At 34.5% G+C, this 25,843-nt stretch overlaps 3 protein-coding genes across 4 annotated transcripts; 2 read left to right on the top strand and 1 right to left on the bottom strand.

The window, feature by feature from the left end:
- Positions 1 to 367: 367 nt before the first annotated feature.
- BDCG_02971 (chorismate synthase) lies at positions 368 to 2,937 on the top strand. The gene is made up of 3 exons (XM_045418560.1): positions 368 to 630; positions 685 to 1,046; positions 1,145 to 2,937. The coding sequence occupies exons 1-3, from the start codon at positions 596 to 598 to the stop codon at positions 1,966 to 1,968; spliced, it is 1,221 nt and encodes a 406-aa protein (XP_045275096.1). The 5' UTR covers positions 368 to 595; the 3' UTR covers positions 1,969 to 2,937.
- Positions 2,147 to 6,261, bottom strand: BDCG_02970 (uncharacterized protein). The gene is made up of 3 exons (XM_045418559.1): positions 5,592 to 6,261; positions 4,675 to 5,514; positions 2,147 to 4,616 (listed from the first exon to the last, which is right to left on the bottom strand). Exons 1-3 carry the CDS (start codon positions 5,715 to 5,717, stop codon positions 2,862 to 2,864), a joined length of 2,721 nt encoding a protein of 906 aa, XP_045275095.1. The 5' UTR covers positions 5,718 to 6,261; the 3' UTR covers positions 2,147 to 2,861.
- BDCG_02969 lies at positions 5,309 to 7,716 on the top strand. 2 transcript variants are annotated; one of them, XM_045418557.1, is made up of 3 exons: positions 5,309 to 5,533; positions 5,601 to 6,326; positions 6,414 to 7,716. In XM_045418557.1, the coding sequence occupies exons 2-3, from the start codon at positions 6,267 to 6,269 to the stop codon at positions 7,389 to 7,391; spliced, it is 1,038 nt and encodes a 345-aa protein (XP_045275094.1). In that variant the 5' UTR covers positions 5,309 to 5,533; positions 5,601 to 6,266; the 3' UTR covers positions 7,392 to 7,716. The 2 variants fall into 2 exon arrangements, with proteins under 2 accessions (XP_045275094.1, XP_045280248.1); XM_045418558.1 differs by lacking the exon at positions 5,309 to 5,533 and having other exon boundaries at positions 5,537 to 6,326.
- Positions 7,717 to 25,843: the final 18,127 nt, after the last annotated feature.

Below are 25,843 nucleotides of genomic sequence, written 5' to 3'. Positions count from 1 at the left end.
TATTAAGATGACTCTGCTTCTTCTAAATATGTAAAAAAAAAATAAAAAAGTAATATTCTTCACAATAAAGAATATACTTTCTTAAAAAAAAATAAAGTATATAAATCTGCTGACTGACAGATTCAGGGAAAATGAAATATCTCTAATAAAGAGTGAGAGTCTTTTTAAAAAAGATAAACTATTCATGTCAAAAATGTTGATATAACATTCTAAAAAGAAAAATGTGTCATCTGGGCTATAATCTGTAGAATAGTTGAAGGTTGTATTGATAGATCTATCTACAGGAACATAATATAGTGGTGGGTCACGTGATCTAGTGGGATCGCTAACCGCAACGGCCGTAAGGGCCAACAACTTATTCCAATGAGCAACTTGTTAATCGGGGGGATTTATTTTTTGGGATCACCTGCCTGTCTGTATGGTTCTTGTTGCCTCTCTAGAGTCGCAGGATATATTCGAAAATATAACCTGCAACCGTGGTCTTATTTAATTTGATCGGTTGAGTGAAGATCAATTAGAAGTTTGCCAGCGCAAAAAGGCTGTACCGCTACATCTTTCAGTGCCCCTCCTTCATTTTAGGAGCCACGCGCCCGCAATGTCTACATTCGGGGAATATTTCAGAGTGACCACGTAAGCATTCGCTTCTTATTTCACCTGTACTCTTTGTCTAAGGATATTTTCTAGCTATGGCGAGTCCCATTGCCGGTCCGTTGGCTGCATTGTGGATGGCTGCCCTCCGGGAATGGCCCTCACCGAGGACGACATTCAACCACAAATGACACGTAGACGGCCTGGTCAAAGTGCTCTCACCACGCCCCGGAACGAAAAGGATAGGGTTGAGATACAATCTGGGACGGAATTTGGCATCACTCTGGGTACGCCAATCGGCATGGTTGTGCGGAATGAGGATCAGAGACCTAAGGACTACGGTGGAAGCACAATGGATCTCTATCCTCGTCCAAGCCATGCAGATTTTACGTATCTGGAGAAATACGGTGTCAAAGCGAGTAGTGGCGGTGGTAGAAGTAGCGCTCGTGAAACTATAGGTGTGTTTGAACGGAGGCTTTGTTCTTTTCATACCATTTTTGAAGCAAGCTTCAGCGCCTAGGATTGCCGCCGTTACTGATGAATCACCAATTACCAGGTCGTGTTGCGGCTGGAGCTATTGCGGAAAAGTATCTTAAGCTATCGCACAACATTGAGATTGTTTCTTTTGTTTCATCCGTGGGGAACGAACACCTCTTTCCCCCGACTGTGGGACACCCTAACCCTACAACAAACCCTGACTTCTTAAAACTGATCGCGACCATCGATCGGCCAACTGTCGACTCTTTTGCTCCCATCAGGTGTCCTGAAACAGCCGCAGCGGCGCGCATGACCAAGGTCATCGAACACTTCCGGGATCATAACGATAGCATAGGCGGAACCGTTACCTGTGTTATCAGAAATGTTCCCGTCGGCCTTGGAGAGCCATGCTTCGATAAACTCGAAGCCAAACTGGCCCACGCGATGCTCTCTATCCCAGCAACAAAGGGCTTCGAGATCGGGTCCGGATTCCTCGGTTGTGAAATTCCAGGCTCCATCCATAATGACCCATTCATCACTACCGATGACCAGAACAGCCAGACCCCCGGTTCAAAGCGACTAACCACCAAAACTAACAATTCCGGTGGCATACAGGGAGGTATTTCAAACGGAGCATCAATATACTTCCGCGTGGCATTCAAGCCACCCGCCACAATTGGCCAGGCTCAAACGACGACCAAGTATGATTTCGAAGAGGGTGTTCTTGAAGCTAAAGGCCGCCATGACCCTTGTGTCGTCCCCCGAGCAGTCCCTATCGTGGAAGCTATGTCTGCTTTGGTTATTATCGATGCGCTAATGGCTCAAAACGCCCGGGAAGCAGCTAAAAATCTGCTGCCACCCCTTCCTCAAACCATGCCTACCCATCCCACTAGTCAAAGATAATTTATTTCCGCATGTAATCTGTTCTTGGTATTTATGTTAGCGCAATTGGAAAAAAAGAGACAAAATTTTTCTTAAATTATCTTTACATGAGCATGAGCCGGGCGAACTTAGACAATCATATTCCATAGAACTTGAAAATGTTAGCCATATCTGTCCGCAAAGGCGGTCTGCGTCACCAGTTTATATGTTTTTTTCGGGTTCATCATGGAGAACCATGTGTCAAATTATTATATATATATATATATACTTTCGCCTTCTCCCAGAAGTTAGGGAGACCATCTCATATGCATTTCCGAGGCAAGGAAACTACTTCAAGGTTGAGCATTATCCTTTTCCATCCTAATAGTATTCATTGAAACAGGAACAAGGTGAGGCTGTATGTCTCTATACTCTGATATTCATGAATAAATAACAGGAAAAAATACAGGATATACACATATATCAGGAAAAATTTGTGCAAAAAAGAAGCGGAAATGTTCACCCTATAACCCAACGGAATAATACCCCAGTAACCCGCAAAGAAAAGATAGGGGGAACAAACAGAATGCAACGTAAAGCCAATGCAGAATATTTCAAACGCTAGCGTATTCTCGTCATCCGCTCTCGAAATGTGAGAGTTTGGACAAAGGGGGGAAGGGAGATCTGTGCTTCATGAGGATTTACAAAACAAAGTTATTTCTGCGGTATGGAAATCTCTTAACGTCTATAACGGTGAAGATAAAATGAAAAGAAAAAGAAAAAGAAAAAGAAAAAGAGGTAGAAAAAGAGGTAGAAAATGGTGAAAAGAAGAGGTTAGGAGGTCGGAGATTCATAAAAGCAGGTTTACCACCAAAGCAACAGGGCACAAAACAGAGAGCTGCGCATAAAGATTATAAGACAAGAAAATAAACACTTCAAACCCGACGCGACCGCAATGCATACCTCGTCGCCCGCGGTTGCGCCCGCACTTGTGCCTGCACCCGCGCCTGCGTCTGCATTTGTTGTTGCTGCTCCTGCCACGGATCATCTTCCAAGGTCAGCCCACTAATCCCTGGACTAGGGATGCGGCGCCCGGGAGAAAGGGAGGGGAGAGATGCATATTTCTGTTGGGGGCTGGGGGGTTCAGAGGCAGTTTCTGACGCGTAACTGACTGAGGTAGTAGTTGTGGTAGTTGAAGGCGGTGAGAAACGGAGACTGTCGGGAAGGGTGGAGTTGAAGGACGGGAACGACGGGAAGGACGAGGAAACAAGGGGTTGTGGTCGGGGAATTGAGGAGAACGGGGCTGGGTGTGTTGCTGTTGGGTCGTTGGAGATGGAAGGAGGGTAGTTGTAGGAAGGGTTATGGGTTTGGTCGGTGTAGTGGTGATGGGCAGGATAGTTGAAATTGCTCATTAAACGGCTGTTGTTGTTATTGATGACGGTAAGAGAGGTAGACGGAGCGATACCTCCGCCTCTGAGTCCGACATTTAGGTTGATATCAGGGTAAGGGGCAGATGTAATGGGCTTTTGTTGACTAGAAGGCGGGAAGCCAGGTGCCTTTTTGTGGGGACCTACGTATGCTTGAGTTTGATGCTGGGTGGATTGGCTTGATGACTGTTGCGAGTTTTTGTCCTGAGGTGGCTGTTCCGTCGAGTTTTGCTGCGATGGTTCTGACTGTCGCGGCGAAAATGAGCTCAGGGCCATCATTTCTTGTCCTACCATGAAAGCCACCAGAGATTTTCCTGCCGCATCAAATTTGTACTGGTCATACGAACCCCCGTGACGATACGCGGCTAGATAGACACAAGCAAACAGTTCGATAACAGACAGAATTATATCGATAGCGCTCCAGGCAGCCAAGGGTCTCATGAGGGATTCAAGGAGTGAGAAGCCCGCAACAAGGAATGAAATTCCCAGAACTGCGGTCTCGACGGAATTTGAGGGTAATCCAAGCACTTTGGCAACCAGTAATAGAAAGACAGAAATGAAAAGAAGTACGCATTTAAGAATTCGAGAAGAACGAGCAGAACTCTCTCCAGATCTTAAAGCCCATTGTTGTCTCTGCAAACCTACCGGCTCGTCTCTGATTGAAAAAGTTTTGTCGAAGAGACTTTCCAATCCCGTGTCATTTGCAAAATCGCTTGGTGGGAAGAACTTTGGAGGAGCCATGATAGTCTCCAGAGGAGATGTAGCTCGGCTTTCCTGACTCGCTGACAATTTTGGTTTTAAGACTGGAGCATTGCGAAAGGGATTAGGCTTTTGTCCTAGGGCTTTGAGGATGGACTGGACTGCGCTGGGGTTACGTGACCCCAAAGACGGCATCCTCGTAGCTGACGGCAATTGACTTTGACGAACTAGGATAGGTTTGGGCGTAATATTCAGCTGTAGTGATTGTTGAGACGGCGTCCAGTCCATCGCATCAGTGTCATCAACGATATCCGTCTGGGGAGACGGGGGAACATATGGATCTGGGGCAGTGGATGCAGCTGGTGCAAGCTTGTTGACCGGAAACCTCTGTAAGCCAGGCTCTGAGCCAAGGGACGAGGTTTGGGAGTCTGGTGGGCTGACAAGCTGTAACTGGGTTGAATGGTCCTCCTTTGGTTTCTGTGATACTAGAGGTTCGATGTCATCCTTCCATGAGACAAGAGGTGTGGTATCAATTTTGATAACACGTCTCAGCACAACCACAGACTGTGAGATGAGTTAGTAATTGTGTGGTTAGAACTTCACAATATTTAGCTACACTCACAATTATAGTAAGAATGCTCATAAAGCCATGGATAGCAGGAGGAAGCTTTGGGTTAAGACCGGTAATTGAAGGGTCCTGCAAACACGCCCATGCGACAAATCTTACCACGAGAACAATCAGTTGGGCCTTGTAATACTCGCCCATCCCAGTTAGTCGTCCGCTTTTCCCTTCCACCTTATGCCTGAGTTTCGGGTTCCACCAGACTGACAACATTCCCAGAAACAAAGCCACCCCTGCGAAGGGAGTTAGGGCTGAAGAACATTCCTCGAAAAGGGGCTGGCGCTTCCAGATTCTATTAAAACAAAATGGCACCAGAGATAGTGAGACATCGGATTCTTGGTTCTGAGAGGTCTTGCCGGCAGCCATCGCACCCATGAGGTTCCAGGCAAGTTGACCAGCAACACTAACCCAGAAGCAAACAGCACCAGCAGCAACAAGCATACTCCTCCAGCTCCAGCCTTGCACCCGGCGATTATGCCGACTCTTTTCCATCATCCGTCTTAGGTGATCCGACTTCGCCGCATATCCAACTTGCCGAATGCGATTGCGCACCTGAGGCTCGCAGGATTCACATACTTGTGGGTAGCGCTCTTCCAGACTCTTCCGGTACGATGGGTACGACACTTCATAGGCACTATAGTCAGGATGCGACGGCGACGGCAAGTATGAAGCGAGCGTCTGAGTGAGGAGATGCTGGTTTTTCAAGCACGTTGAACAGAACAACGACGAGTCTAGAGCCGGGAGGTCTGGGGAGCTTGCTCTGGGGATGGGCTGTGCGTATTGCGTGTATCGAGTTCCCGAAGAAGCTTCGCTAGCTGGAGGATCGGTGATTTCGCCATGCTATTGGGTTTAGTATCAGGTATTTATATCAATATCAATCGGCGCAAGGAGAGGTGGGGATCTCAACACGCGCTCACCTCGTCTAGATGGTTAACTGCCAGGCACTGTTGACACTGCCACTTGCGGATGGGCTCGGGCTGAGACTGAGCAGATCGACGGCCACAGTAGAAGCAGCTCAATCGCTTTTTAAAGAGGGACGGCATGGCTGGCTACATGCGACAAAACGTTGAGGGTTGAGCGTCGCTGGCGAGCAGAAGTCTTTTTTTTCTCGAGATAAACGCGAGGAGTTAAGACAGGCAACACAGCAATCGCCGAGAGCTTGGCGCGCCTGTGGTAAAGGAGGTTGGGCATGGCTGGTATAAATATACAACTCAACCATCTGAAAGGAATTAGAATGAATATGAAGACGAATGAATATCGGATTGGATGTAAACGCCATTCATAGATAATCAATACTTCCAGGCCGGGCCAGTTAATTCCTCACAATGCGAATCATTGAGACCCCGTGAATGACCTTTGAGAGCATCAAAGACACCATCCAAGGTGTATTCCCTACACCCGTTCACTCAGGAGCTATTCACCTGTCGCATGCTGGATGATTCAAGTTTCTTCAATATTGACTATCGTGTTGGCCGAAAGGGACCAGGGCTATCCTGACGTTTAGTCGGAGAACTCAAAGAGGGTGTTGTGTTCTCCCTGAGAATACCATTCTACGCAGCTCAATCACCTTTATCCTATCACCTTCGTCCCCAATGGCTTTGGTGACTCTCAGTTCCCCCGCACTTATGACAAGTGCCATAATTATTTTGCTGGTAAGGTTTTCCTCTTCGTTGAAAAAGTGTTGCGTTCATCCTTTCATGGGCTCAAATCCCGGGAAATCTAGCTAACTAAACGTCCAGATTACTTCGTATTTCTATTATCTCAAATTCAGCAATGGCCATAACAGCAGTAATAGGCATACAAGCCAGGGAAAAACACAGCGTCATGCCCACCTCCTCATCGTCCTGGGCAGCGGCGGGCACACGGCGGAAATGCTCGCCATGCTAGAACATGCTCCGTTGGATGCGAATCTCTTCACCTACCGCACCTATGTCGTTAGCTCAGGGGATTCCTTCAGCGTCCTCAAATCTGTAGAATTTGAGAAGCGCCTTCTTGAGCAGCAACAACGTTCTCTTCCTACAACTGCTGCTGCTGCTACTACCTCTAGAAAAGGAGAGCCCATCCAGCCTCAGCCTACAACAAGGCGGACAAGCGACCTGCAGGAGGCGAAGGATGACGAGCGGAAACATCTAGATTCTTCGGCCCTTAAAGCACTATCAGAATCACCTCCGTCATCATATACAATTATCACAGTTCCTCGCGCAAGAAGGGTACATCAATCATTCCTGACAGCGCCCATATCGACCCTCCATTGCCTGTGGGTCTGCATATGTGTTCTCCGAGGCAAACATCGCGATCCGAAAAACAACAATGAGATGCCGCCTTCATTATCAACCTCAGCAGCTTCTTCAACTCCTACAGGACCGCCCACACCAATCCCTTACCCTAACATAATCCTCACAAACGGCCCCGCCACCGCTGTCTGCGTCATCCTGGCTGCCAAAATGCTCCGTGCCGTCACCTCCATCTCCACATTCCTCTTTATCTTCTTCCAAAATCAATCGTCCCAACAACTGCAGCCCTCCTCCTCCCACCACAGGGAAAGATATTTACGCACCATCTTCATCGAGTCATGGGCACGTGTTACCACGCTTAGTTTATCAGGAAAGATAGTTCTGCCGCTTGTGGATCGTTTTTTGGTGCAGTGGGAAGGGCTGGAAGGGTATTCGAGCTGGTTTGGTGGCACGGCGGAGTTTGTGGGTGCGCTTGTTGTGTAGTGGTGATGGGTGAAGCGATATTCAGTTGGGTCCTGATGTATTTTTTACAAATTATTTTTTCATTTCCTCCCTCTTAAACACTCAACCTCATGTCTGTCATTTGATTCTGCCAGAGAGAGTCTCTGACCCAATTCTCCTCCGCCTACAGTATAGCAAAGGCAAAGCCTGTAAGATGTACAGTAGTGTTCAAGAAGTCAGTGTACTAGATTATTATTATTATTCTTCAATTATAGATGTATGCAGTCAGAGACTATAACATCTACCTGAGAACTGAAAGATTTTTCTAGTAATTTTCAGCTAACTAATATACATTTGTCAATTTCAGCTCAGAATATAAAAACTCTTTTTAACATCTTTTAATGACTTGAAATCATTTAAAAGATATAAGAAGAGTCTCTGACTCTTAGTAGTATAGTCTCACTCTTTGCTGTAAGTAGACTGGCCGCGGGGACCATGAATTTCACATTTGATTTCATTTGATCTGGTCTCATACATTTCTTGATGTGAATTCTGCTGAGACTAATCATTAAAAAAAGATACAAAGTGACTATATATCAGATCTCAAAATGAGATCATGACTTAGAAAAAATAAGAAAGTGATCTCATTTAGTTTCATTTAATTTCATTCTTGATATAAAGTTACTATTTTTAGATATTTTAAGATTTTTTTTTAAACTATTTTTAATTTTTTAAAAAGTAACACTTTTTAATAATACTTAAATAAGATTTAAAATCATTTAAAGTAATAAAAATAATTTAAATTAAGAAGTGAAAATTATAATCTTATTTGAAAAATGTAATAAGAGTAAATAGTAAGTCTCACTGAGACAGTATAAGACTACTATTTAATATTAAAACAGTGTAATCAGATCAGTTGAATTGATAATAAAATTATTAAATATTATAAGAAATCTCACTTCTCACAGATTCTTTACCTTTATTTCTATCTCTTATATAATTAATAGAGTTAGCAGCTCTTGACTATATACAACTATATAAACTGAAGTTTACAAATACTATTTATAACTCAGCTTAAATACTATTATATATTTAATCTCTATAATTTATCTTTCTACTGTGAATACTTCTAATAGTTAATAGTATATATTATGTCAAGCTGCAAATACCTGAATAATTGTCTGTGAGCACTTATTCTTATATTTCAAGCTTAATCAGTCAGCAATTATCTATTATAACTGAAAGAATTAGAAACTTATATACTTTAATCTCTGTAAACTCTACTATAGACATTCAGAAGTAGTTATCTAAATCATGAATAATCTCTATAAAAGAAGTTTTAGAGAACTTATTAATTACTTATAGAATATTATTCTCTATATCTGTGACAGAGAAACTCTCTAAACTTATAAATAAATTAATTTTAGTAAAGAATATTCTTGAGCATCTCTTACAGAATTAAGCTATTTTTCTATAAGAAATACTTACTATCTGTAAACACTCTTAAACTGAGTCTCTAGATATAATTTTCAGAAATATTTATAAACTGAAAAGAAACTTTCTTAAGCTATGACTACTTAAGATTACTTATTGAATTACAATTTATAAAAGCATTTATAAGTTTATATTTAAAATTAACTTATAAGTCTGACTGTGTAATATAAAAGATGAAAAAGCTGTTATCTATATAATAACAGATCTCTACTACACTGAAGTCAAGAACTAGCTGAATTATTTAAAGAATAATTATAAGAGATTTTACTAATCTATTCTTAAGATCTATCTAGAGAATAAATTAAGAGACTTTATAAGCTGAATAAAAAATATCTAAGCTGTGATTATTAATATTAAAAAAAGAGATGAAAAATCTGATAAAGACTACTCACAGTACTTTATAAAATTATAATATAAATTAGAATTAATGAAAACAGAATTCTGAAATAAGATCTGAATAATAATATTTATAAAGAGACTGAATAAAGATATATAAAATAAGCTTATTAAGTAAGACTCTAAGTTCTTAACTTTGAAGAAACTGATAACTCTTATTTATTACTTACAGATTACTGTAAGAGTTATAGATTTATAAAGAGTAAATTACTAATCAGCTCTGTAAGAATCAGAATAACAGAGAACAGATTTATTAGAGAAAGATAATAAGATATAAAGAGATTTATATCTGACTACTAAGCAGAGAGAGAGAGCTTTATAAGCTTCTATAAACAGAGTATATAATAGAGAGACTAAGAAAAAGAAACTCTGCTTCATCTATTTTAAATTAGAATATCTCTGTGCAAACTGTCTGAATAAATTAAAATAGAAATTTAAAGAGTTATGAACAGAGTCAGTAACAGTCTTCTTAAGAGTTTTAAAGCTGATATCTGAATCTGTTACTCTCTTAATGAAAATACTTACTTATAGAGAGAGATTACACTGCAGTACTACTACTCTGTAAGTATAAGAAGTATTAGTGAACTCAGAATTTCAGATCACTGTAGTGTTTCTAAAGCTTACAGAGTGAATAAGCTAAATAATAAAAACTAGAAATCTACTCTTATAATAAGCAGAGTATGAGAACTCAGATCTGAGAGCTAAAAGACTTATAAGAGTCATCTTTAAATTATAAGATCTCTCTGAAATCTGAAGAAGATTTATAGAAACTGTGATTATTATAAATATTATAGATGACATGTACTTGAAACTTGTATAACTTTAAAGATATAATTTATACATAGCTGTCTATAAGTCAGGTTTATACTTCTAATCAGTGTTAATAAACTCACTTACAGAAATAGAATCAGTTAATACTATAGAGTTAATTAAAGAAGATAAGCTTATCTATATAATAACTTTATAAATGTCTGAGAATCTTATAATTATAAAAACTGAGCTTCAGATATCAGAGAAATACTGAGATCTTACAGAGATATTCCACTCAGTAAAGACAGCTGAGCTTTCTTCTCACTGTAAGAAGAATCTGATAATAGATTTAATAGAAGAGTAGAAACTCTTCTAAGAATTAATCTATAAGCTCTTTTATTATAAGACAGAGGTCTTGCAGATCTATATAAAGAAGAATCTAAAGAATGACTTTATTTAATCTTCATAAATCTCTGTAAGAGTCTCTGTAATATTTATAAAGAAGAAGAATAAAGATCTTAGATTATATATAAACTATTATAATCTAAACTCTAAGATAATAAAGAGTTACTACTCTCTATCTCTGATTGAGAATGTGATTAACTGTCTTATAAAAGCTGTCATATTCATATAACAGAATATAATTAATATATATATATAACTGTGAATACAGTCTGAGAATGAATAAAAGACTGTCTTTAGAACTACACTGAAATTATTTGAATATCTAGTAATGTCTTTTGATCTGACTAATATCTCTATAGCATTTCAGTCTTTTATTAATAAAATACTTCATATATATCTGAATATCTTTGTGATAATATATCTGAATAATGTAATAATGTACTTTATAAAGAAGAAAGAATATACTGAGTATATATAAAGTGTATTGAAGATCTTAGATGAGACAGAACTATATATTAAGCTTATAAAGTATAACTTCAGTACTCATCAGATTAATTTTCTAGAATATATAATTATCACAGATGATATTCAGATGAAATCTTTATAAGTTAAGACTATTCTATTATAACTGAAGTTAACTAGTATTCATAAGATTCAGATCTTTCTAAGCTTTGTAAATTTCTATAGATAATTTATCTTTGCATTTATAAGAATCTTCTTAACTCTTACAGATATACTGAAGAGTGAAAATAAGAAGAAGTCATTCTATAAATAGAGAATGAAAAGATTATTAAGAAGAGAGAGCTGTAAGAACTTTCTTATTTTAGAAGCTTACAGAGTCTTTATAAGATTAAAACAGATATTTAGAAATATAGTAATACTGTTTCACTTTGATTTCTTACTCTTAATTAGATTGAAGATAGATATCTTCTTCTTTATAATTTCAGAAATAGTCTTAAAACTACAGTTAAATAAGAACTGAGTTTCAGTGATCTTTTTCTTATAAAAGATACAATATATAGAGATTAACTATAATATTTATAATCAGAAGCTTCTTATAATAGTGAAATTCTTTTATCACTGATATCACTACTTTAAGAGTCTTATAACAGTGATTATTATTAGAACTGATTATAATAGCTTATAATAGTTTACTTCAATTAAGAAACTCTTGCAGTAGCAGATTCACTGAGTTCAGAGACTGAGTAAGTTCTGATTTAAAATAGAATATATTAAGAAAACTAAGAACTTAGCAGACAGACTCTCTCACAGATCAGACTATATTAAGAAGATTAGAGCAACAGATACAAAGAGACTAGAGAAGATAGAAAAGCTTTATAAAATACTCAGACTGAGTGTTATAAAGAGATTGACTGAAGAGTCTCTTAATCTCTTATGAAAGAAGAGAAGAAAGAAAGAAGAGAAGTCTGTATAACTACTCTCTACAACACTAAGAATCAACGCCAGCGTGGCTTAGTTAATAAGACTAATAATTAAGATTATACACATTAGAGATGCATGGGTTCGAATTTCATCACTAGCATCTATCACTTCTTACTCATGAAAGCTCTCATGTAATAGAGGCTGAGTCTAATTAGTAAGGCTTAGTATGAGGTAGAACTCTCTACTGTAAGTCAAGTCACTAGTTAAGTGAGATTCTGCAAACACTTATCAGAGCTGATATGAGATACTAATATCTCACTATTTTACTATACATTTATCAAGGTTCTAACAATATAGAGTCAAGTCTAATGTAGTGATTATATACTACTTAAGTAAGTCTCTAACTAGAGCTGTTATCAGAGCCTAGCTTTCTCTCAAATATAGAGAATGATTTTAAAAATCATCTAACTAGCAGGTCTAGATATATATCTAGACTCTAGACAGAGTACTCTGATAGACTAGAGTCTACAAACTCACTATCAGTCTCTAATACTGACAGAAAGAACTGCAGTTATCAAGTCTATAATTAGTCTCTAACACAGAGTGAGATCATAATGACTGATTGATAGATCTATAAGCATCTAATGAGACCGAGATCAGCAACTGAAAGCTTAGTGTGTATATCATCAAGTGAGTAGTGACAGTCACTAACTAACATCTCTGAAAATTAGTGACTGGCCTGAGAGAACAGATGCGGTGATCAGTTAATTATAGAGAGTTAAATGTAATTAGCTTAAGATGCATTCTGTGAGTGACTAGCATCTGTAGACTGGCCGCTGAGATCATGAATTTCACATTTGATCTCATTTGATCTGGTCTCATACATTTCTTGGCGTGAATCCCGCTGGGACTGGCTATCAAAAAAACATGCAAAGTGACTATATATCAGATTTTAAAATGAGATCATGACTTGAAAAAAATGAGAAAGTGGTTTCATTTGATCTCATTTAGTCTCATTCTTGGCATAAAGTTACTATTTTTAGACATTTTAAGGTTTTTTTTAGACTATTTTTAATTTTTTAAAAAGTAACGCTTTTTGATAACACTTAAATAAAATTTAAAGTCATTTAAAGCAATAAAAATAATTTAAATTGAGAAGTGGAAATCATGATCTCATTTGAAAAATGTGACAAGAGTAGACAGTAAGTCTCACTGAGACAGTATGGGACTACTATCTAATGTTAAAACCATGTAATGAGATCAGTTGAATTGGTAATGAGACTATCAAAAAATCTGGTCCTGATCTCAGATATAATCACATGGTCAGTCTAAGCATCTGTAGTCTCATAAAAGAGAAAATAGTTTGAAAGAGACATGAATATTCTCTGATAGTCAAGCTGCTTTAAAAAGACTTAGAATTAGTCAGATTCATAATAATTAAATAAATCTTGAACTGATCTTAAACTCTGTTTTGAAAATTCAAAAGAGAAGAATATCAAAGCTGATAATTCATTTACACTGAGTTCCTGCTCATATGAATATTCATGATAATGAATTGACTGATTCAGCTGTAAAAAAGAGTGCAGAATTAAGTAGATCTATTCAAAAAGTTATATTCTGATCTTTTATAAAGAGAAAAATAAAAGAATCTTGTTTAGACAAGTGAAATAAAAGCTGGCAGAAACAAAAGAAGAGTATACATTATTCAAGATTTGAAATAAAACCCAAGTGAAAATCTTGTTTAATTAAATATAAAAAGAAAATATTCTCATCTATAATACAGCTGAAACTAGAACATGACTATTTCAAATCTTATATACAAAGATTTAATGATAGATTTGACTCAATAGAATGCTTATTCTGCAATGTAAATGAGAATTCTGAGTATATTGTAATACACTGTGCGTTATACAATAGTCTCAGAGTCAGATTGAAAGAGAAGTAAGATCTAAATCAATTAAATATGAGATTCTTATTCTCAACTGAGACAGGAATTAAATACTTAATAGACTTTCTATCAGAAACTCAAGCAGCTATAAGAAAATGACTAAATTCAGAATTATCTGAATATGAAGAGAAGGAAATCAATCAGATATAGTCTGTTAAAACAGCTATATTCTATCTTTTAATAATTTGTTTTATTACAGTCTCTCTTTACTTTATCTTTTTCTTTCAATTTCTTTCTATCTATCTATTTAATGTGTCTATCTTTAAGACTGTGTTCTATTTCTCTTTTCCTTTGTCATAATATTGTCAAATGATTTCAAAGTATCAGAAGATGTTAAAACACTGTAATTTGTAAACAGTTTTTGTATTCTGAGCTGGAATTTTCTGATTTTGCATATCTGAAATTGATGAATGTATAATAGTTAACTTTACAGATATAGGAAAAACTCTGAGAACTAAAATTTCTCAGGTAGATGTCATAGTCTCTGACTGCATACATCTATAATTGAAGTATAATAATAATAATAACTAAGAATCAACACTCTGAGAATCTTTATAAGAATTCTTGAAGAGAGTGTCTATAATCTGAAGAGTTTACAGACTTTGAGAAGTATCACAGAAGATCTGATATAAGAGAAAATAGAGTATAAGTCTTTATAAAATCTTATATTCAGATTATCTGAACTATAACTGAAGAATGAATATACTCAGTATATTCAGAAACTGCTTACAGTAGAGATTAACTCTGCAGAAATAAAGAGTTAAAGAGACTTAAATAGTCTCTTATAAAGAGAGAGTTGAATTTATATATCTATGAATGAGTTTCTATATATAGAACTTATTAAAAGGTATTATGATTCTTCTCTAACAGGTTATTTTATAGATATTAGAACTTATAAGTTGCTTATAAGAAAATACTTCTAACTGAAGATATGAGAACTTATGAAGAAGATAGTGAATTCTTATACTATTTATCAGAATTTGTGAGTAGTGCAGTTCAGATTATATAAAGAACTTATTTCTCTACTCATTCTGTAAGAATCTTAAGAACAGCTAGAAATGAATGCTTTTGTAAGTCTCTCTGAAAGTAAGAATATATATAATACCTACTTTGACAGTGTGCTGATGATAGTGAATCACTTTATTAAGATAATATACTTTATACTCATCTGTAAGAACTTGAAGTCAAAGAATTTAACTCATATCTTTATCTACAATGTGATTCAGCTGTATGAGTTGTCTGTGAATATTATCTCAGACAGAGAATTAATCTTTATAGAAGAGTTCTGATCTGATCTGATAACTATACTGAAGATCTCATGAGATCTAAGTATGACTTTTTATTAACAGATAGATAATCAGACAGAATATCTGATAAGTATATTAAAACAGTATCTATAATACTTTGTTAATTATAATCAGAATGACTGAATATATTAATTATTACTTACAAAGTTTATATATAACAACTCAAAGCATGTTAGCACAGATAAAATTCTCTTTAAGATACTCACTGAAACTCATCTGTAGATAATCTTGATAGATCTGTAAGAGTATACTATAGAATATGATAATACTTATAAATGAGCTGAGAGAATTCAGAAGATTCAGAAGAAAGCTTATAAATTCTTGAGAAAGACTCAAGAGTATCAGAAGAGATACTATAACTTTAAGTATATTATAAAGAGTTTTAAGAAAGATGATAGAGTCTGACTGAGTCTAGAAAATATTATTATATAGAGATTTAGTAAGAAGCTGAATCTCTTGTAAACAGAGTCTTGTAAGATTATAAAGAAAGTCAATATGTTCTGAGATGTCAGTTACAACCGCTCCACCACGAACTCGCTCGACTTTTCGAATAAGAACCCGCCGATAGATCCATCGAAAAGCCCTCGATCATACGAGCATTTTGACCCCATCCCCAACCGCATACCCCGTGTGGTGGTGGAGTTATCCAGCCAAATGTGAACCAGACGTCGTTCGGAACTCCTGCGTGGGATTATCCCCCATTCTCCCCTACCACACCACAACCCCGGGCCAAATTGCCATACAAATTGTAAGGTGAAGAGACCTAGCCGTATGCACCAATCTTCTCGATTTTAGAAGATCCCTGATCTGTAGTTGTGGAGATATCTGAGGAGCGACCTCCGCGAAAACCCTGTCCATCTTTGATGTTCCAAAACATCAACGCCAAGTCCCACCCTCGTACCGCCCTTCTCAATCTGGCCCATCCCCGGCAGAAAAATACAAAAAGATACCTCAGCAATAATATCAAGCACATAATCAATGAACAATGAGTTAACAGCACATCAACAACTATAAAATCAGTATACTTCAAGGTCTGACTGAGCCTTTGATCCCTGCACAGTGAGATATATTAAATCTAGTTTTAATATCTCAATATTTAATAGATTCTGTAAGAGATTGAGAACAGCAACACTAGATTTCTATTGAATTTAAGAATTAACTCTATATTGATATAATCATTGACAAAGTCTTCTATTTTAAGATATAAATAACCAGTTTCTCTACATCTCACTGACAATATTTATATTATTATATAGAAACAGACTTATATTCTCTATAATATCAAGACTCTGAAGAGGAAAAGTCTTGATAGAGAGTATACAGTAGTGTATATCTTAGCAGTTTCTATCTCATTCTTCTGCAGCAGTCAATGTATAAAAAAAAAGATCTTAGAAATAGTTTTTTACTTCTCTTGAAAAAGTAAGATGTTTTTCTCTGAATTTTATACAATATTTGTATAAAGAATTAAAAACAGAGCTGTTTTCTGTCATAATTTCATATTCTTTTAAGTAAGAATTACTTTTTCAGTGACTGAAGAGCTTTCATTAATACTTAATTCTTTTTTACACTCTTTATTAACTGATTTGAGTTGCACACTTGTTGTGTGAGGAGAATTGAATAATTTAGAATAAAATTGAATAGTTTTAATCAATTTCTCTGCAAAAAATTGATTTATTTTTTGTCAGTTTTTCTCTCAAAAACTGTCATATTATCTGATTTATTATTAATTAATATCATACTTTTTCTCACTGTATCTCAAGAAAGAGATTGTAAAGATTTTATTAATTTATCTCAAAAATCAATTTTAGTTTATTAGATTCTCTTCAAAAATCTAACCTAGTTACTGAACTAGTGTGAAAAAAATCAGGTGTTTTATATATAAAAGTCTTTTATTCTTCTTTTGAAACAGTCTGACTAACTTTTCAATTGAAAACAGACTTAGAAATATCTCAATTGAAACAGTCTGATCAACTTTTCATTGAGTGAAAACAATGAGTTTAAAAATACACTCAGTTAATGTGGAAAAAGATGCTTTCTCAAATGCTATTTCTGAGATTGAAATTCTGAAGAGAAGAAAGAAAGAAGAAATAGAGAAACAACAATTTCTTAAAATACAGAAACTTGAAAAAGCAAGCAAGATTCTTGAAAAGCAGTGTCTGAGTGAGATGAATGAAGAAGTTCTGTTAATTCTTCATACTCAGACTAGATAACTACAGAAGATGATCAAGTTCAAACTTAAAATCTCAAATACAGTTCTAAAAATATTGAAAATTCCTAGTATAATCACTGACTCTTCATCTTGCTCTTCTTTATTCTTTTTTTCTATTTCTTCTTCTTCTTTGAATCAGAAGAAAATATATGCTTAAGCAGCTGAATCTGCTGTCTCTAAATCTGCTGTCTCAAAACCTGCTCAAAATCCTGAGAAAACTGAGAAGAATACTGCTCATGTCCCTATTCATAGAAAAGTGAAAAAGAAAATGTAAAAAGAGAAAAACTTTCAAATCTTCAGAAATAGAAGACTTAATCTCAAAGTCTCAAATCAGGACATTCTGCAAAGAAACAAGCTAAACTCAAATCTCATTTTCAGAATCAGAAATGAAATTAATCAGCAGTTCTTTTCTCAGTTAATGACTGATATTGAAGTTCAAAAATCAGTTATAGCTTCAATTGAGTTATCATTCTTTGAAAACTTCATTATTCTTACTACAATGCCTGAATTCAGTGCTGAATTCCTTATTCAGAATGAGAATCTCTGAAAGTCAGTAGTAGAATCTTTGCTAAACACAACAATTCTATCTGAAAGAGATGAAAAGTGAGATAAATTCATTCTTTATGATATTTCAGTTGAAATTTTTGACTGTGAAGAAGAAATGCTACTTCTCAAAAATGAATTGAAAGAATATAACTCTATTCAACTGAGAAAGAAGCCTGTATGACTAAATTCAATTGAGTTCAGACAAAGCAGGAGATATGCCTCTGTTCTAGTATATATAAAAACACTTAAACAGTTAAAGATCTCTGAAGTAAGAGTAGCAGATTTGAAAATGAGAGTTCATGAATACAAAGACTCAAGAATGAATCTCAAAGCTTAAACACAGTGTTCGAACTGTCAAAGATATGAATACTTTGCAATCTCATATTTTAGAGACTCAAAATGTGCATTCTGTGCCAGAGATTATAAAACTAGTGAGCATAAATGTGAAACATGCTCAAAAAAAGATGAAATTTATCAATATACTCTGCTTAAGTGCTCTAATTGCAAAGAAAAACATGCATCTAGTTTAAAAGAATGTATATTTACTTCTAGAACTCAAAAGAACTGAAGAAAAGAAGAAGCTCAAAGTCAATCTAGAACTGAAGAGAAAAGTCAAGTCAGTAGACTTACAACTGCAAGCTTAAAAAGAAGAAACTCTCAACTATCTAAGTCTTCAAACTTCAATTCTCCAGTTAAATGTAAACAGAATTTGAATCCTCAAACTTCTGTTAAGATTAGAGAATTGAGAAATGACTCTGATGATAAACTAGATATAATGCAAGCAGTTGAGATTTCTACTTTTCAGAACAGTTATAATCTACTATCTGATAATAGTGATTAGATTCTACTCTACTCTCTTTTAGTATGAATATACAACAAAAACAACAAAAAAAGTTTAAAAACTCTTCAAAAATCACATTTATTTAAAATAATGTGAATAGAAACTCAAATTGTATTTATTCTTGTCTTCAAATTGCATTTAAATAAAAAGTTGATTTTATACTGCTTCAGGAGTCAAATTTTGATGCTGAGCAAAAATATGTCATTTCTCATTCAAGCTACTACTGCTTTTTACCTCAAAAGTCTGAGATAAAGTCAAGAGTAGTGATCTATGAAAGAAAGAGATTGTGGCGGGCTGCGCCCGATCAATTATAGACTATTCCATTACACTCCATAGATTCTTCCATTCCCGATCGCCGATCCGCGGCCGCTACGAACGCGCGTAGCGTACGCTCCGATTCTCGGCCACTCCTGATCACCGATCCACGGCCGCTACGAACGCGCGTAGCGTACGCTCCGATTCTCGGCCATTCCCGATCACCGATCCTCGGCCGCTACAAACGCGCGTATATTCTTCCGCCCCGAAGCTCCACCACGTACACCACCACATACGCGTATAAATATCCATCTCAATCACTGATTCTCGCACTTTCTCTTTCTTTTCTTCTCTAACGTTTTTATCTTTGTTATATAAGACCTATCAATATTATACCGATCTATTCGGCGTAGGCCCCTTACAGAGATCAAGATATCAATTTAATCTAAGATTTGATATCATGTCTGACCCTGATATTCTGGTGGGTGATATTATAGATAAAGAAAATGAGTTTGATACTATACAGCTTATAAATATCTATAATGAAAAGTCATTGAAGAAAAATAACAATATCTGAACAATTGATAGAGGATTTCTGAACATAACTTCATGAAGAAACTCTATACTTGCAGGAGATTTCAATGCACATCATCTCTGATGAAATTCAGAATGCAAGAGAGCAGTGAGAGCTGATAATCTGATTGAATGAATCTTTGAACATTCAATAGATTTGATTAATAAGTCTGATCAATAAACATTCTTTAGAAAAGGCATGAAACAGAAGTCTATTATAGATCTAATCTTCATGTCACAAAATCTAATGAAAAGAAGACTTGTAAACTGATTTATTGATTTAAATGAGACATCAGAATCAGATCATGAGATTATTCAATTTGATATTGAACTGAGTGAAAAATAAATGAGTGAAAATCCTCTTTTCTCTAATCAGTATAACTTTGAAAAAGCTGATTGAAAAGCAGTTGAAGAAAGTATAAAACTGTTAAAATCTGAAAGATAAAATGAGCTATATTGAAATTCTGGTCAAGATATCTTAAATAAAATGCTTGAGAATAGAGTGAAGCTTATTACATCTATTATTCTAACAAGTGTTAGAGATAATATTTCAAAAAGAAAATCTTCTGAGTATTCAAAACCTTGATGAAATGAGAATATCTCATCTAAAAGGAAAGAATTAGCTACTGCTAGAAGAGATTGAAAGAATGATATAATATCTGATGAAGAGTTCAAAGCTGTCAGAAATGAATATTTTTCAGATATTAAAAGAGCTAAAACAGACTGCTGGAATAAATTTCTTGAAGAAGCACAAGAGAAGGAAGTTTTTAAAGCTTTTAACTATACTAAAACAAGAAGTGTAGTAAAACTTTCAGTCTTAGAATATGAGTTTCAGAATGAATCATATACAGTAAACTCTTTTAAGGAAAAATGTCAAGCTTTCATGAGAATTCTCTTTCAGAACTCATCAGATTCAGATTCAGATTCAGAGGAAGAGAATATATCACTTCTCAACTATATTAATGAAAATGACTGGAAATGGCCTGATCTTACACAAGATGAATTAGAGTCAGCTATCTTCTCAAGTTCTGTTAAAACTGCTGCAGAGCCTGATTCAATTAATCACTTGATTATTCAAAATACATATTCCTACTTAAAGAATGAATATTTTGAGCTCTTTTTCAATCTCTTGAAAAATGGATATCATTCTGAATGCTGAAGAGAAGTCACTGAAGTGATTCTTACAAAACCTAATAGAAAAACTTCAATTTCTAAGTTATATAGAGTAATATCTCTATTGAACTGTCTAGAAAAGGTTTTAGAAAAGATAATAGATACTTGACTATTTTTTATAAGCTCTATAGATGATTCTCTTTTATTCAGTGAATAAATGAGAGATAGAAAACAGTGCTCTGCAATTGACACTGTTCTCTCAGTTGTTCATAATATTTAAATAGCAAAGTATGAGGGTCTGGTCTCAACTGCAGTTTTTATTGATATAAAAGAAGCATTTGATCATATTTCAAAGTCAAAGTTAATTCAGACATTGAAGATATTAAAAGTGCCACTTTCTCTAATAAAATGAGTTAACTGTTTTATATCTAAAAGAATTATACAACTCTTCTTTGATGAAATGAAACAAGATAAGACTGAGATAAAAATAGAAGTATCACAGAAATCTCTAATCTCACTCATTTTATTTGCAATATATACTGCATATCTATTCAAAAATAGAAATATGAGAATAGTGCAGTCTCTGAGTTATGTGAATGATATTGATCTAGTCTACAGCTCAAAAACTATCAAAGAGAATTTGAAAGTAATTGAAGAAGCTGCAAAGGAAATCTTTGTTAGAGCAGATATTAATCAAATTCAATTTGATATAAATAAAACTGAGTTAATTCATTTCTTTTCTAGATTCAATGAGAAAGAACTATCTCTAACTCTTTTAAATAGAGAGATTAAACCCAGTGTAAATGTCAAATGATTAGAAGTATGATTAAACTCCAAGTTGAATTTTAAATATCACATTCAACAAAGAACTGTCAAGGCAGAAAGACTATTGAACAACATAATCAGACTATCAAATACAGAGAGAAGTCTATTCTTCCAGGCTATGAGACAGTTATATATAGCCTGTATTACATCAGTAGCTGATTATGAAGTTCAAGTTTGATGGAATAATCAAGGGAATTTCACTGAACTCTTTCAAAGTCTGCAAAACAGAGCCTTGAGAAGAATTCTGAGAGCATTTAAATCATCTTCTATTAAAGCAATGGAAATTGAAGCTTCAATTCCTTCTTCTGCTATTAGATTTGAAAAGGCCTGTATGAACTATGCTCTGAGAGTTGTAAAGATGAGCTCAAATCATATAATCAGAGAAAGAGTCTCTTCTTCATTTTCATCAATTAACTCTGGAAATGAACTGAATTGAAATAGATTTCTTGATTGAAATGAACATAATTCTTCAAAGAAAATGTCTTCTCAACTGTACAGACTATGCTCTCTGATTAAAAATCAATTTTCTTCTTTAAATGTTGAAAAAGTTGATCATGAGAAGTTATCTCTCTGAAGAGAAAAGCTTGAATCTCTTATAGACTTACAAATAAGTGAACTATCAAAAGAGAAAGAATATGAACAGCATTTGAAGAGAATTTCTACAATTAATATAAAAGACTCTATTCTGATTTATTCAGACAGCTCAAAAAATGAGAACTTGAATAGATTAGACACAGGCATTGCTTATACTGAAGATAATATTAATTTTATCTCAGATTTCTGAAATCTAGGCTCTGAATATGAAGTCTTTGACGCTGAATCATTTGCAATAGTGAAAGCTTTCAAACTCATTGAAATAAAATCTTATAAAAGAGGAAATTGTTTGAAAGAGGCATGAATATTCTCTGATAGTCAAGCTGCTTTAAAAAGACTTAGAAATAGTCAGATTCATAATGATCAAATGAATCTTGAACTGATTTTAAACTCTGTTTTGAAAATTCAAAAGAGAAGAACATCAAAGCTGATAATTCATCTGCACTGAGTTCCTGCTCATATGAATATTCATGGCAATGAATTGGCTGATTCAGCTGCAAAAAAGAGTGCAGAATTAAGCAGATCTATTTAAAAAAATATGTTCTGATCTTTTATAAAGAGAAAAATAAAAGAATCTTGTTTAGACAAGTGAAATGAAAGCTGGCAGAAACAAAAGAAGAGTATACATTATTCAAGATTTGAAACAAAACCCAAGTGGAAATCTTGTTCAATTAAATGTAAAAAGAAAATATTCTCATCTATAATACAGCTGAAACTAGAATATGACTATTTCAAATCTTATATACAAAGATTTGATGATAGATTTGACTCAATAGAATGCTCATTCTGCAATATAAATGAGAATTCTGAGCATATTGTAATACACTGTGCATTATACAATAGTCTCAGAGTCAGATTGAAAGAGAAGTATGATCTAAATCAATTAAATATAAGATTCTTATTCTCAACTGAGACAGGAATTAAATACTTAATAGACTTTCTATCAGAAACTCAAGCAGCTACAAGAAAATGGCTAAATTCAGAATTATCTGAATATGAAGAGGAGGAAATCAATCAGATATAGTCTGTTAAAACAGCTATACACTCTCTTTTAATAATTTGTTTTGTTATAGTCTCTCTTTACTTTATCTTTTTCTTTATCTTTTCCTTTCAATTTCTTTCTATCTATCTATTTAATGTGTCTATCTTTGAGACTGTGTTCTTTTTCTCTTTTCTTTTGTCATGATATTGTCAAATGATTTCAAAGTATCAAAAGATGTTAAAACACTGCAATTTGTAAACAGTTTTTGTATTCTGGGCTGGAATTTTCTGATTTTGCATATCTGAAATTGATGAATGTATAATAGTTAACTTTACAGACATAGAAAAAACCCTGAGAACTAAAGTTCTCAGATAGATGTCATAGTCTCTGACTGCATACATCTATAATTGAAGAATAATAATAATAATAAGTTCTTTTCTCAGTTGATGACTGATATTGAAGTTCAAAAACCAGTTATAACTTCAATTGAGTTATCATTCTTTGAAAACTTCATTATTCTGACTACAATGCCTGAATTCAGTGCTGAATGAATTCCTTATTCAGAATGAGAATCTCTGAAAGTCAGCAGTAGAATCATTGTTAAACACAACAATTCTATCTGAAAGAGATGAAAAGTGGGATAAATTCATTCTTTATGATATTCCAGTTGAAATTTTTGACTGTGAAGAAGAAATGCTACTTCTCAAAAATGAATTGAAAGAATACAACTCTATTTACCTGAGAAAGGAGCCTGTATGACTAAATTCAATTAAGTTCAGATAAAGCAGGAGAAATGTCTCTGTTCTAGTATATATAAAAACACTTGAACAGTCAAAGATCTCTGAAGTAAGAGTAGCAGGTTTGAAAATGAGAGTTCATGAATACAAAGACTCAAGAATAAATCTCAAAGCTCAAACACAGTGTTCAAACTGTCAAAGATATGAATACTTTGTAATCTCATGTTTTAGAGACTCAAAATGTGCAATCTGTGCCAGAGATCATAAAACTAGTGAGCATAAATGTGAAACATGCTCAAAAAGAGATGAAATTTATCAACATACTCTGCTTAAGTGCTCTAATTGCAAAGAAAAACATGCATCTAGCTCAAAAGAATGTATATTTACTTCTAGAACTCAAAAGAACTGAAGAAAAGATGAAGCTCAAAGTCAATCTAGAACTGAAGAGAAGAGTCAAGTCAGTGAACTTACAACTGCAAGCTCAAAAAGAAGAAACTCTCAACTATCTAAATCTTCAAACTCTAATTCTTCAGCTAAATGTAAACAGAATTTAAATTCTCAAACTTCTGTTAAGATTAGAGAATTGAGAAATGACTCTGATGATAAACTAGATATAATGCAAGCAGTTGAGATTCCTACTTTTAAGAATAGTTATAATCTACTATCTGATAATAGTGATTACATTCTACTCTACTCTCTTTTAGTATGAATATACAACAAAAACAACAAAAAAAGTTTAAAAACTCTTCAAAAATCACATTTATTCAAAATAATGTGAATAGAAACTCAAATTGCATTTATTCTTGTCTTCAAATTGCATTTGAATAAAAAGTTGATTTTATACTACTTCAGAAGCTGAATTTTGATGCTGAGCAAAAATATGTCATTTCTCATTCAAGCTACTACTGCTTTTTACCTCAAAAGTCTGAGATAAAGTCAAGAGTAGTGATCTATGAAAGAAAGAGATCAAGATATCAATTTTATCTAAGATTTAATATCATGTCTGACTCTGATATTCTGGTGAGTGATATTATAGATAAAGAAAATGAGTTTGATACTATACAGCTCATAAATATCTATAATGAAAAGTCATTGAAGGAAAATAATAATATCTAGACAATTGATAGAGAATTTCTGAACATAACTTTATCAAGAAACTCTATAATTGCAGGAGATTTCAATACACATCATTTCTGATGAAATTCAGAATGCAAGAGAGCAGTGAGAGCTGATAATCTAGTTGAATGAACCTTTGAGCATTCAATAGATTTGGTTAATAAGTCTGATCAACAAACATTCTTTAGAAAAGACATGAAACAGAAATCTATTATAGATCTAATCTTCATGTCACAAAATCTAATGAAAAGAAGACTTGTAAACTGGTTTATTGATTCAAATAAGACATCAGAATCAGGTCATGAGATTATTCAATTTAAGATTGAACTGAGTGAAAAACAAATGAGTGAAAATCCTCTTCTCTCTAATCAGTTTAACTTTGAAAAAGCTGATTGGAAAGCAGTTGAAGAAAGCATAAAACTGTTAAAATCTGAAAGACAGAATGAGCTATATTGAAATTCTGATCAAGATATCTCAAATGAAATGCTTGAGAATAGAGTGAAGCTTATTACATCTATTATTCTAACAAGTGTTATATGATTCAAAGGTTGCTTAAGCCAGCGTACGATTACAGGCGTACGCCGGCTTCTTATATATTGAATCTTGTACACTAAATTAATTAGTGGCTGCTATGACCCTCTTTACATTCATACGCTAGTAGTTCAGAAGCAGCTGTGTTATTATCTGACAGTTGTACATTCTTTCAAATCACATTCTCTTTCATCAGATTTGATCACACTCATATAATCATGTTGTATACTCTAGCTTCATGCAGATTAGCTCATCACTAGCATTTCATAATTATGTAATCTATTCTGAATTCAGCTAGCATCTCACATACACCCTCACAAAGAAACTTTCATTATATTATATCACTCATTTACTAACTTTTCTCATTCTTCAATCATCATCTTCATTATTATCATCATTGAATGTCATCATCTCATTCAAGATTTCTACTTCTTCTTCTGTTCAACTCTTTTCATCTGTTCATCTATCACTTCATACATGTTCCTGGCA

This window comes from Blastomyces dermatitidis (assembly GCF_000003525.1).
Source record: "Blastomyces dermatitidis ER-3 genomic scaffold supercont1.3, whole genome shotgun sequence".
Classification (NCBI taxonomy): Eukaryota; Fungi; Ascomycota; class Eurotiomycetes; order Onygenales; family Ajellomycetaceae; genus Blastomyces; species Blastomyces dermatitidis.
The sequence above is the reverse complement of the archived record's forward strand: the minus strand, read 5'-3'. Positions and strand labels throughout refer to the sequence as shown.